Source organism: Panthera leo, chromosome B3 (genome assembly GCF_018350215.1).
Source record: "Panthera leo isolate Ple1 chromosome B3, P.leo_Ple1_pat1.1, whole genome shotgun sequence".
Lineage (NCBI taxonomy): Eukaryota > Metazoa > Chordata > Mammalia > Carnivora > Felidae > Panthera > Panthera leo.
In genome coordinates, this window is record NC_056684.1 from 110,346,225 (window position 1) to 110,359,469 (window position 13,245).

At 40.2% G+C, this 13,245-nt stretch overlaps 1 protein-coding gene across 10 annotated transcripts in view; it reads left to right on the forward strand.

Moving 5' to 3' along the window:
• The window catches only part of PPP1R36 (protein phosphatase 1 regulatory subunit 36), a 57,457-nt gene that overhangs the window by 25,516 nt on the left and 18,696 nt on the right, over positions 1 to 13,245 (forward strand). For 8 of the 10 annotated variants that reach the window (XR_006203888.1, XM_042943491.1, XM_042943494.1 and 5 more), the window contains 3 exons: positions 3,303 to 3,345; positions 3,656 to 3,834; positions 3,919 to 4,110. Coding sequence is in view for 9 of the 10 variants with exons in the window: in XM_042943491.1 (XP_042799425.1) it covers positions 3,303 to 3,345; positions 3,656 to 3,834; positions 3,919 to 4,110 (414 nt within the window). In the remaining variant the exon portion in view is untranslated. Of the gene's footprint in view, positions 1 to 3,302; positions 3,346 to 3,655; positions 3,835 to 3,918; positions 4,111 to 4,632; positions 5,193 to 6,606; positions 6,900 to 13,245 lie in introns of those variants that run through there. The other 2 variants (XM_042943490.1, XM_042943488.1) reach the window with 2 other exon arrangements.

The window sequence follows — 13,245 nt, forward strand, 5'->3', positions numbered from 1 at the left end:
AATTTGGGCTCCACCCCCATCTGTACCCTAGGATTTCCACCTCCCTCCTTTGCAGCTGGCACCTCATGGCTGACCAGAGAGGCTGGTGTGCAGATGAGCATAAGGAGAAAGGGGTTCATTAAAGCTCAGTGTATAAATCATCCTTAAGCCCCATTCCCTATTCCCACCCCCCCAGTCACATGCAGTAGGGCCTCTTTCCCCTCCCCCCAAATACATTCCTTTTATATTTCTCTTCCTTTGTGCAGACTAACCCTTGACCCTCCTTTAAACCCAGTTTCACCCAAAGCAGCACGGGGAATGGGAACATAACATGACATAAGTGGGAATCATAACTTTTCTTCTCTGGGGACCGGAACCCTTTAGGTTTGGCCCTAGGCTTTTTTTTTTTTTTTTTTTTCCAGGAATGACTAAAAATATGATCTATTTTCTTCATTTTGGCTTAGTGCTAAGAGTCTAATGTAGCAAGAAGGAATAAGAAAGCATGCTAATAGGCCACTGAAAATCTGTGGATTTATCGCCAAGCTGGCTTTCCCCTCTTTCCTTTGGAGCCTGCCCTCGCAGGTGAAATGTGCAGCATTTTTGCTGACTAGCTTGGTAGCAATTTGCCACATGTGGCTGTTGAGCCCTTGGAATGTAGCTGGTCCATATTTAAAGGTGCCATAAATGTAAAACATACACTGTACAGAAAAGTCTAAAAATGGATGAAATACCTCATTAATCATTCTAAAATATTGATTACATATTAAAATGATAATATTTGAGGGTTTGGATACAATAAATGTATTGTTAAAATTAATTACACATGTTTCTTTTTACTGTGGCTACCAGAAATTTTAAAATTACATTTGTGGGGGCACCTGGGTGGCTCAGTCAGTTGAGTGTCTGACTCTTGATTTCGGCTCAGGTCATGATCCAGGGTCGTGGGATTGAGCCCCGTATTGGGCTTCATGTTGAGTGTGGAGCCTGCTTAAGATATCTCTCCCTCTCCCTCTCCCTCTCTCTCTCTCTGTGTCTCTCTCTCTCTCTGTCTCTCTCTCTCTCTCTCTCTCTCTCGCTCAGTCGGTTAAGTGTCTGGCTCAGGTTATGATCTCATGGTTCATGAGTTCGAGCCCTGCATTGGGCTCTGTGCTGACGACTCAGAGCCTGGAGCCTGCTTCAGATTCTGTGTCCCCCCACTCTCTCTTTCCTTCCCCTGCTCATGCTCTGTCTCTCTCTCTCTCTCTCTCTCAAAAATAAATAAACATTAAAAAAATTTTTTTTAGACCCTATTTCAATTTGAGGATTTGGAGTGTTTAAATTTGTTATTTATACTCAGTAAAATTTGAAATTTATAATCAATTTATAATTATTATGTACCTAACATAAAAATTATGAAATAAAATTGAAAAGAAAAACGACTCAAAATTCACTAAGAGATGAATTTGCAGATCAAACTAGGAGGTTCCCAAATGTGCTCATTTTCTGCCTCCATTTCCTGGACTCATTTCAGGTTTATATGCGGAGCTAAATCAGAATGGTAAGAAGAAGCCTGTTATATTTTGTACTTGATTTCCACACTGTAGGCTACATTAGTTTGCTTTAGGCTTTAAGGGAGAAGAAGTCCCAGTTTTATGGCAACTTGAGGGGAAGGAGAAGAGGTTCATGGTACCTTCTCTTCTAACGTTTAAAAAGAGAAGAAGAAAAGAAAAGAGGGGAAAGTGTGTGTTTCCTGTGCAATCTCTGTGTCATTTCAAAACCTCACTAAGATGGTGCTGGTTTGAGTTGTACAAACGCAAGTGCTGCTCTCAGTCTTCTCCCAGAAGGCAAGCTGACTTGGTATTCCAGAAACTGAGTTTGGTTGGTTTGTCTGCAGGGTGTCTGGTTTCAGCTGGCAGAGGCCGTGGAAGCAGGGAAATGCCACATGAGCACTCCTGTCAGGTGAGGGCCTCAGGTGGCACAGAAGGACGCCGAGGCTTGTCCCGAAAGCTTGTGCTGGGCTCTGTAGTTTAACGTTTTTATTCTGCAAAATATTCTAAAGGAAAAGCTTTTTTCTCTAGCATTCTGGTTACAGGGACAGTTGTGGAGCTGTGACAGGCCCAAGTTCTAGTACAGACTCTGTCCCTAATTAAATATGTCTTTGGACTTCAGTCTCCTCAGCTGTAAAGTGAGAATGATAATGCTGACTACACCACAGGGATCTTATGAGGGCTAAATATGATCATTTAAATGGTTTAGCATAATGCTTGCCACATAGTCCGTACTTCGTACTCGCTCACTGTGTTTATTGCCTTAGCTCCTTGTTGAAGACTTGCACGTGAGGAAACCAGTGTGTGAATGAAGATGCTGCAGGAGGGGAGGGGTCCACCCTGGTAAAAGCTGAACCACTTCTTCAGTGTTTCCCTCAAATAGAGGGCTAACGTAGGCTCGCACAGATCATGCAGTTCCTGTGAGAAGGCTGGAGGTCCTGAGGGGTTTGGGTCTTCTGGCCCAGACCACCAGAGTTCAGGACGGTTCTTGAAAGTCTGATAACAAGGGCCAATCCTTGGAGTCTCCGGCTCTGAAAGCAAGAAGCAGAAGCGAGACCAGAATCAGCCTTGGAGTGCCTGGGTCTAGCATCGGCCCCCTTGAGGGATCAAGTGATTGAAGGTGCACGGCCCTTCTCCATCAGTTCTCCAGTCCTCCGCCGGCCATGCCTGCTGTCCTCAGGCTGGGAATCAGAACTAGAATGGCCCATCTTAGGGAGGGGGCCAAGCTCAGTAAGCGTGCCTGTGTCAGTACAGTATCCTTAACACTGAATTTGTGTTACAAGGACTCCTGAGCAGATGCCTGCCTTTGGGAGACAAGGCTCAGCGTGCATACTGCATCTAGAAGGAAGAGCACACTGCCGTCCCAGTCGACTAGACATTTTTGAAAATATTTTTTTATCATCTTCTTTTTGTTTAAGATTTGATTCTTTGTCTTTTTCTCCATTTTAGCTTTACCCTCTAGTTCTTTATTTCCCTACCTAGTAACACCCCGTGTTACCTCCTTACCACCTTCCCGCTCTCGGAGAGCTTACTCCCGGACGCTCACATCACCAAAAAAACGTTCATTTCCTGCTGTCTGTCTTGTTTATCCTGAATTTGCATTGGGTGTTGATCTGGATAACCTGAGAAGCTGAAGAAAAAGATAACTGGGATTCATCAATGCCTTTTGATAGCATTTATGCGGCTAAATAGCCTTGGGGTCACAGGTATTGATCCTTTTGAAGATAGGGGCTTGCCCAGATCGCTGAAAGATTGAACTTCCCTCTCCACGTATAGTTGTGATTTTTTGTATTGCAGGGAGAAAAGATCAGATACACAGAAAGACTGGAAATTCTTTGAGGTGAGTCAGTTACCTTTTGGGGCTTTTCTGTCTTATATGAAACATGAAGTAGACCAAGAACCAATAGCCATGTGTCAGGCACTTATTTTTAGTGAATATCTTTTCTTCAAAGGATGCTAACAAGCTGTATGGCATCTCTTAAATTTTCCTCCTGCAAAGGTGAGTACATGTGTAATTTGCCACCACTTTTCAGGAATGTGCAGAAATTGGGTTATCTGGGTTTGTGTCTGCTTAGCAATGTTCTATAGACAGGTGAGAGTTCCTACCACCATAGCTGTGCACTGTGATTCTTGTCTGTTTTCTCTTGTAGTCCTTTTACACTTTCTGTACATATGTAGCTTGGATTGTGTTCCGACGTCAACACTTCACAGAGATTGAGGAAGAAATAGGAAGGCTCTTTCGTACCAATATGTTCAACATTCCTCGGAGGAAGCGTGAGGAGGAGGAATCAGGAGGGGAAAAGAAACACATGACTTTTGTACAATTCAGGTATGACATTTTGACTTTCCAAAGCTCGAGAACATTTCTAGAAAACTGGATGATGTAACCTAAATGTTACCTCTTCCCACCCAGGAGAATGATGGCGAAACGCCCAGCAATTAAAAAAGCCATTAACATGCGCTCTCCAGTCATGTCTACTCTGCTGCCATCTCTCAGAGAAAAAGCTCAGAATATCTTTGAGAAAAAGTATCATCAAGGAGTCGTCAAACTCCCGGCCCCGATGCAAGAGCACATGGAAAGTCTGGACTCTGTGCTCATGCCAAAGTAAGTGGTCCAAGGAGAGAGAAAGGAGAGCCCTGGGTTGTGTGCTAGGTTGGGCTGGGAGGGGCAGGGGTTTTAGACGCCGTGCCAAGGCCAGAAAGTTGAACGAAGATGAAAGCACCACCTTCCTACCCACCCCCTCCCCTCTCTACCTGCTTCCTTTCCCAGGCAGCTCTCGGTACACCCATCTAGACTAGAAAACATTGCTAGAAAGTTATGCTAGCCTTCAAATAGTTCTCATTTGGAGGAGGGAGTAGCAAACTCCATAAGCTGAGGGTTTTCCATTAGAAGACATATCTCTGGTAAGTGTGAAGAGAACCATTACAAAATCTTACTGTGGGCTGCTTTTGGACCCCTATTTAAAATCACAGTGGTAGTTCATGGAAACGGAAAACTTCTATGTGTGTGTGTAATATGTGCATGTGTGTACGTATGTGTGTAGCTTACACACAAGCACACAACCACAGCCATACACCTCATTCTTTGGCCACACTGCTTCAGCTATACCAATAATTCTTTTCACAGAGTTGGCATCTTGGGGGAGCCTCGATGTCAGTTCAACCCCCATACCCTCCTCCCCCTTGTACCAGAAGAAAACAAAAGAATGTCTGGGATACATTCTTCCCTGATAGAAAGAAATAACACGAGGATCCAGGATACACTGGACTTAGTCACGAGAACATTGTCCTCTCAAACAACATTCCCTAAATAACCTGGTACATTCCAGTTCTGTAATTAAGTCCCTGCATTTGAAGTAAACTACTTCAACTTAATCACTTTATATAGGACTAATATTTATTATTATTACGCTTTTTAAATTGTTCAAATTATTTTGTTAAAAGTTCAACAGTGGACTATTAAAAGAAATTTCAGAAAGCTCTTGAAAAGCTCATTTTCCTATATTTACTAGTTTGCTTTGTTATTTAGTTACTTCCTTGGCTTCTATGTGACTATTTAGGGTAACGTATTAGAACGTTTAACCAGTGTTCTAGTAGACTAGTGAAGAGACAGTCTGTTTAGGGGGCGCCTGGGTGGCTCAGTTGGTTGAGCATCCGACTTCAACTCATGTCACGATCTTGCAGTTCATGAGTTCAAGCCCAACGTTGGGCTTGCTGCTGTCAGTGCAGAGCCTGCTTCGGCTCCTCTGTCTCCCTTTCTCTCGCCACTCCCCTGCTTGTGCTCTCTCAAAAATAAATAAAACACCTAAAAAAATAAACATTCTGTTTATTTGTTTCTAAGTTCATTTTTACTTTATGAGAGTATCTGGTACATTTGAAAATGAAATTTTATAAGGGAAATAAAATGTTTTTAAAATTAAATCTCGATGGCTATATTATTTTTCACGTTGAGATATAAAGTATATCTTGTTCATTTCAAAGCCTTTTAACATATACGTTTCATTCATTCTTTCGTTTACTCATTTGACAACAAATATGTATTGAGCCTCTGCTCTAAGTGTGCCTGGATGGCTTAGTTGGTTAAGCGTCCAACTTCGGCTTAGGTCATGAACTCACAGTTCATGGATCCGAGGCCTATGTTGGGCTCTGTGCTGACAGCTCAGAGCCTGGAGCCTGCTTAGGATTCTGTTTCCCTCTCTCTCCGCCCCTCCCCAGTTCTCACTCAGTCTCTCTCTGTCTCTCAAAAATAAACATTAAAAAAAAAAAAAAAAGCCTCTGCTCCATCCAAAACCTTGTGGTGGGTTATGTAGGGAAAAGGGATCATCAAGACAGAGACCATATCCTCAGGTCTGGATGGTAGAGAAGATAAATAAAATACACACCTGCTCACAAGACAATTTTAAATGTATTAGAGGCCATGAAAGAGATAAAAACCAAGTGCCCTAAGAGGACCGAGCAGAAGAACAATCACTTCTAGGGGGACTGGGAGCATTCCGACTCAAATTTGGCTTTGCAGGGATTGGGTGACACTAAAGGGGGACTTCCAGTCAAGAAAGAACGTGTGCAAGGACACAGAGATGAAAAAGTGTGCCCTGTGAGGAAAGGCAAGAGCACAGTGGAGCAGAATGCAAAGGACAGCTAAATGTCCACTAGGGAGTGAGTTGGATGTTATCTGGCAGACGACGATTAGAAATCACTCGGGAAAGCACTCCACTATGTGGAATACAGAGCCACTGGTTCTATGTTACCATTTTAAAGTCCTGTAGGAGTTTCACCTGTTAAAACAACTGGATTGAATTAACCTTTCTGTGGTCACAAAGTTTATCCTCAAGCTTCAAAATCCTCCTCGGGCGCCTGGGTGGCTCCGTTGGTTAAGCATCTGACTCTTCATTTCAGCTCAGGTCATGACCTCTCAGGTTCGTGAGATCGAGCCCTGCATTGGGCTCTGTGCTGACAGCATGGAGCCTGCTTGGGATTCTCTCTCTCCTTCTCTCTCTGCCCCTCCTCCACTTGCACATGTGCTCTCTCTTGCTCTCTCAAAATAAACATTAAAAAAAAATCCTCCTGTTAGCCTTTAGCTAAAAATGCGTTCATTTCACAGAGAAAACTGGACACCTTCCCCAGATTTAATATCAAGAGCAGAGGCACATCAACTCCAGCCTACGGCTAATGCAGGATGGCTTCAACATACCCTCTGTCTTCATGCTGTTATTCTTTACCATCCAAGTCAATTCTGGTGACGACTCCCATTAAAACTGCAAAGTTTTTATCAAAATCGCGGGCTATGAACTAACTTTTGTTGGACTTTTACATAGAGAATTTGGTTATAATACACTCCATCATGACAAGTTTCTATCTAGAATATGTTGACATGGTTTTATTTTTGGTTTTTATTTTTTTATATTTAAAAATGTTTAAACATTTTTTAATGTTTATTTTTGAGAGAGAGACAGACACAGAGACACAGAGTGTGAGCAGGGGAGGAGAAGAGAGAGGGAGACACAGAATCCAAAGCAGGCTCCAGGCTCTGAGCTGTCAGCACAGAGCCTGACATGAGGCTCGAACTCATGAACCGGCAGATCATGACCTGAGCTGAAGTCAGACACTTAACTGACTGAGCCACCCAGGTGCCCCTAGTTTTTGATATTTTAAAATAAAACCTGGGAATTATGAGACTTTTATAACTATCTTTCCTAGGGTGTTAGGCTTTTCTCTACCTCCCTTCTGAACAACGAGGCTTTGGTGTACATCATTTATCAATTCCTTCATTTGTTTACTCATTTTTTCATTCCATAGTTGGTATATCCCCACTCTGTGCTGGGCACCATGTTTGGTGCTAGGAATTCAGTGTGGAAAAAATATAGCCAGCTCTGACTTGGAACCAACAAGTCTTGGGGAGAGACAGACGGGAAACATACTCAGATATTGAACTAATCAAGTGGGGATGAATACCGCACAAGAGAAAAAGAATGCCAAGAGTGTGTAACCAGAGACTTGCTGGTATGTGAGAAACGGGCAGGGGAAGGAGAAGTCATCCCTGAGGAAGTAAGACTCGAAGACACACGGGATCAGAGCAGTGGGAAGCGAGGAGGGGAGTACTCCTAACTGTATTAGTTACCTATTGCTGTGAAACAAATTACCCCAAAACATAGTGGCTTAAAAGAGTAACATTTATTGTCTCACAGTTTCTGTGGATCAGGGATCTGGGTTTTTCATATATGACCTCTCATGTTGAGACATGTTCCCTCTAGACCTACTTTGCAGGGGGCTTTTCATGAATGGATGCTGTACTTTGTCAAATGCTTTTTCTGTGTCTATTGAAATTATCATATGGTTTTTATTCTTTCTCTATTATTGATGTGCTGTATCACATCGACTGATTTTTGAGTATTGAACCACCTTTGCAACCCAGGAATAAATATCATTTGATTGTGATAAGTGAGTTTTTAAATGTATTGTTGGATTTGGTTTGGTACTATTTTGTTGAGGATTTATGCATCTGTGTTCATTATAGATATTGGCCTGTAGTTCTCTCTCTCTCTCTCTCTTGTGGTATCTTTATCTGATTTTGATATCAGGGTAATGCTGGCCTCATAAAATGAATTTGGAAGTTTTCCTTCTTTTTCTATTTTTTGGAATACTTTGAGAAGAATAGGTATTAACTCTTTAAATGTTTCGTAGAATTTGCCTTTGAAGCCATCTGGTCCTGGACTTTTGTTTGTTGGGAGATTGTTGAATACTGGTTCAATTTCTTTGCTGGTAATCAGACTGTTCAAATTTTCTATTTTGTCCTGTTTCAGTTTTGGTAGGTTGTACGTTTCTAGGAATTTATCCATTTCTTCTCGGTTGTCTCAAATTTGTTGGCATATAGTTTTTCACAATATTCTCTTGTAATTGTTTGTATTTCTGTGGTGTTGGTTGTTATTTCTCCTCTCATTTGTGATTTTATTTATTTGGGATGTTTCTCTTTTTTTCTTGATAAGCCTGACCAGAAGTTTATCAATTTTAATGACCTTTTTTCAAAGAACCAGTTCCTGGTTTCATTGATCTATTTTATTGTTTGTTTGTTTGTTTGTTTGTTTTAGTTTCCATATCATTTATTTCTGCTCTAATCTTTATTATTTCCTTCCTCCTGCTTGTTTTAAGTTTTGTTTGTTCTTTTTATAGCTCCTTTAGGTGTAAGGTTAGGTTGTTTGAGATTTTTCTAGCTTCTTGAGATAAGCCTGTATTGCTATAAAGTCTCTATTGGAACCACTTTTGCTGTATCCCAAACGTTTTGAAACATTGTGTTTTCATTTTCATTTGTTTCCATGTACTTTTTAATTCTTTTTTATTTCTTGGTTTACTCATTCATTGTTTAGTAGCATGCTATTTATGTCTATGTATTTGTGGTCTTTCCAGATTTTTTCTTGTGGTTGACTTCTAGTTTCATAGTGTTGTAGTCAGAAAAGATGCATGGTATGACTTTGATCTTTTTTAATTTGTTGAGGCTTGTTTTGTGGCCTAATATGTGATCTATTCTGGAGAATGTTCCATGTGCACTTGAAAAGAATGTGTATTCTGTTTTAGGATGGAATGTTCTGAATATGTGTGTTAAATCCATCTGATTCAGTGTGTCATTCAAAGCCATTTTTTCCAGGGCACCTGGGTGGCTCAGTCAGTTAAGCATCTGACTCCTGGTCTCAGTTCAGGTCATGATTTCTCAGTTCATGGGTTTGAGCCCCATGTCGGGCTCCACACTGACAATGCAGAGCCTACTCATGATTCTCTCTCTGTCCCTCTCTCTCTGCCTCTCCCCTGCTCTCTCTCTCTCTCTCTTTAAAAATAAATAAAACTTTGAAAAAAAAAGAAAAAGAAAACAAAGCCATTATTTCCTTGTTGATTTTGTTTAAATGGTCTGTCCATTGATGTAAGTGGGGTGTTAAAATCCCCTACTACTGTTGTATTATCGATTAGTTTCTTTACGTTTTTTTTAAAGTTTATTTATTTTGAGAGAGGGAGAGCACATGTGCGTTCACGAGGAGAAGAGAGAAAGGGAGAAGATTGAATCCCAAGCAGATCTCTGTTGAATAAATATTTATAATTGTTACATCTTCTTGTTGGATTGTCCCCCTTATTAGATAGTGTCCTTCTTCGACTCTTGTTATAGTCTTCGTTTTAAAGTCTATTTTGTCCAATATAAGTATTGGTACTCTGGCTTTCTTTTGACATCCATTTGCATGATAAATGTTTCTCCACCCTCTCACTTTCAATCTGCAGGTGTCCTTAGGTCTAAAATTAGTCTTTTGTAGGCAGCAAATAGATGGGTCTTGTGTTTTATCCATTCTGTTGCCCTGTGTTTTTTTATTGGAGCATTTAGTCCATTTACATTCAAAGTAATTATCAATAGATATGTATTTATTGCTATTTTATTACTTTCTGAAGATTGTCTCTGACCCTCTCTTGTCTTCTTTCATGGTTTGCTGGCTTTCTTTAGTGATATATTTTATTTTCTTTCTCTTTATTCTTTGCATATTTATTAGTGGTTTTTGATTTGTGGTTACCATTAGGTTTGTTTATAACTTCCTCTGCACGTAGCAGCCTATATTATTAATTTGATGGTCATTTAAGGTTGAGCCCATTCTTTACTCCTCTCCTCCCACATTTTAGGTATATAGTGTCATATTTTATATTCTTTTATTTTGTGAGTTCCTTGAATGATTTTTTAAATAGAATATTCATTTTTACTGCTTTTGTGTTTCCGACCTTCAAACTGCCATTTTTGGTCTTTCCTTTCCACTCAAAAAGTCCCCTTTAGTTTTTCTTGCAGGGCTGGTTTAATGGTCATAAACTCCTTTAGTTTTTGTTTGTCTGGGAAACCATCTCTCCTTTTATTCTAAATGATAGCCTTGCTGGATAGAGTGTTGTTGTTGTTGTTTTTATTTTATTTTTTAATGTTTGTTTATTTTTGAGAGAGAGCCAGAGCGTGAGCCAGGGAGGGGCAGAGAGAGAGGGAGACACAGAATCTGAAGCAGGCTCCAGGCTCTGAGTGGTCAGCATAGAGCCTGACTTGGGGCTTGAACCCACGAACTGTGAGTTCTTTCTCTTTAGAGAGATCATGACCTGAGCCGAAGTTGGATGCTTAACCAACTGAGCCACCCAAGCGTGCATGTATAGAGTATTCTTAGCTGCAGGTTTTTCCCATTCATCACTTTGAATATATCATGCCTCCTTTCTGGCTTGGAAAGTTTCTACTGAAAAATCTGCTGACAGCTTTATGGGGTTTCCTTTGTATATAACTGTCTTTATCTTGCTGCTTTTAATATTTTTTTTAAAGTTTATTTATTGTGAGAGAGAGACAGAAAGAGCATGAGAGTAGGGGAGGGACAGAGAAAGGGAGAGAGAGAGAAAATCTCAAGCAGGCCCTGTGTTGTCAGTGCAGAGCCTTACATGGAGCTCAATCCCGCAAATCATGAGGTCATGACCTGAGCTAAAACTAAGAGGCAGACACTTAACTGACTGAGCCACCCAGGTGCCCCAATATTTTTTCCTTATCACTATATTTTGCCATTTTAATTACAATATGTCTTGGCATGGATCTGCTTTTATTGATTTTGTTGGGAATTCTATGTGCTTCCTGGATCTGGATATCTGTTTCCTTCCTCAGATTAGGGAAGTTTTCAGGTATTACTTCTTCAAATAAATTCTCTGTCCCCTTTTCTCTCTCTTCTCCTTCTGGGACTCCTATAATACAAATGTTATTACATTTGATGGAGTCACTGGGTTTCCTAAGTCTATTCTTGTTTTGCATAATTCTTTTTTCTGTCTTTTGTTCAGCTTGATTACTTTCCATTACTCTGTCTTTGGGGTCACTAATTCAGTCCTCTGCTTCTTCTAGCCTGCTGTTCATTCCATCAAGCAAATTCTCAAATAATCAAATTTTTAAACGGGTAAAGAATTTGAACAGATATTATTCCAAGGAAGATATGAAATTGGCCATAAGCACATGAAAAAATGCTGAACAATCTTAGTCATTATGGAAATGCAAATCAAAACCACAATGAAATAGCATTTCGTACCCACTAAGATAGCTATAAGCAAAAAGCCAGACAAAAACAAGTGTTGATGAGGATCTGGAGTAATTAGAACCTTCACAACATTGCTGGTGGGGATGTAAAATGATGCAGCCACTTTGGAAAAAAGGTTGTCTGTTCCTCAAAAAGTTAAGTATAGAATCACCTTATGACCTAGCAATTCTACTCTTAGACATATACCCAAGAGAATTGAAAACAGATGTTTCATAAACACATGTACACAAATGTTCATAGAAATACCATTCATAATAGATTTTAAAAAATGGAACAACCCACATGTCTAACAGTTGATGAATGGGTAAACAATATGTGGTATATCCATACAATGGAATATTATGCAGCCATGAAGAATGAAGCACTAATTCATGCTACAATGTGAATAAAGCTTAAAAAATCATGCTATATGAAAGAAACCAGACACAAAAAGCCACATATCTGTGATTCCAATGGTGTGAAATGTCTAGAATAGGGAAATCCATAAAGACAAGGTAGATTAGTGGTTGCCAGAGGCTGAGGAGAGGAGGGAATGGTGAGTGACTGCTAACAGGCACAGGATTTGATTTGGGGTTGATAAAAATGTGCATCAGATAGTGTTAATGGTTATACATGATGAATATACTATCCCCGAATTGTATACTTCATTTATTTATTTATTTATTTATTTATTTAATTTTTTTTCAATATATGAAGTTTATTGTCAAATTGGCTTCCATACAACACCCAGTGCTCATCCCAAAAGGTGCCCTCCTCAATACCCATCACCCACCCTCCCCTGCCTCCCACCCCCCATCAACCCTCAGTTTGTTCTCAGTTTTTAAGAGTCTCTTATGCTTTGGCTCTTTCCCACTCTAACCTTTTTTTTTTTTTCCTTCCCCTCCCCCTGAATTGTACACTTTAAAAGAGTGAATTTTATAGTGACTTATATCTCAATTTAAAGAAAAAGAAGGAAATTATGAGAAACTGCCACATGATGACTAAATGTAATGTAATATAGGGGCGCCTGGGTGGCTCAGTTGGTTAAACGTCCGACTTCGGCTCAGGTCACGATCTCACGGTCTGTGAGTTCAAGCCCCGCGTCGGGCTCTGTGCTGACAGCTCAGAGCCTGGAGCCTGCTTCACATTCTGTGTCTCCCTCTCTCTGCCCCTCCCTCACTCATGCTCTGTCTCTGTCTCTCTCTGTCAAAAATTAATAAACATTAAAAAAAATTTAAATGTAATGTAATATCTTGGAAAGAATCCTGAAATAGAAAAAGGACATTAGGAAGAGATTAAGGAAATCTTACTAAGGTGTGGATTGTAGTTAATAGTAATGTATCAGTATTGGTTCATTAATTGTGGCAAATATATCATACTAATGTAAGATGTTAATAATAGGGAAACCGGGTGTAAGGTATACAGGAATTCTCTATGTTATCTTTGCAATTTTTCTTTAAATTTAAAATTGTCCTAAAATAAAAATTTGATTTAAAAAATGTTCGGCAGATACCTCTGTAGGATTCTGATACGTGGGCACAGAGATGAACAACATGCTGTCCTCTATGCAAGTTGCTCTCTGGGCATCAGGGGAAAGATAAGACAAATACAGGTTCGAAAAGGAGACTGGATGTCAGAAATCAAGAAAAACAGTGCACTAGAGCTTAAGGGAGAGAGCCCATCAGGTGGAGGCA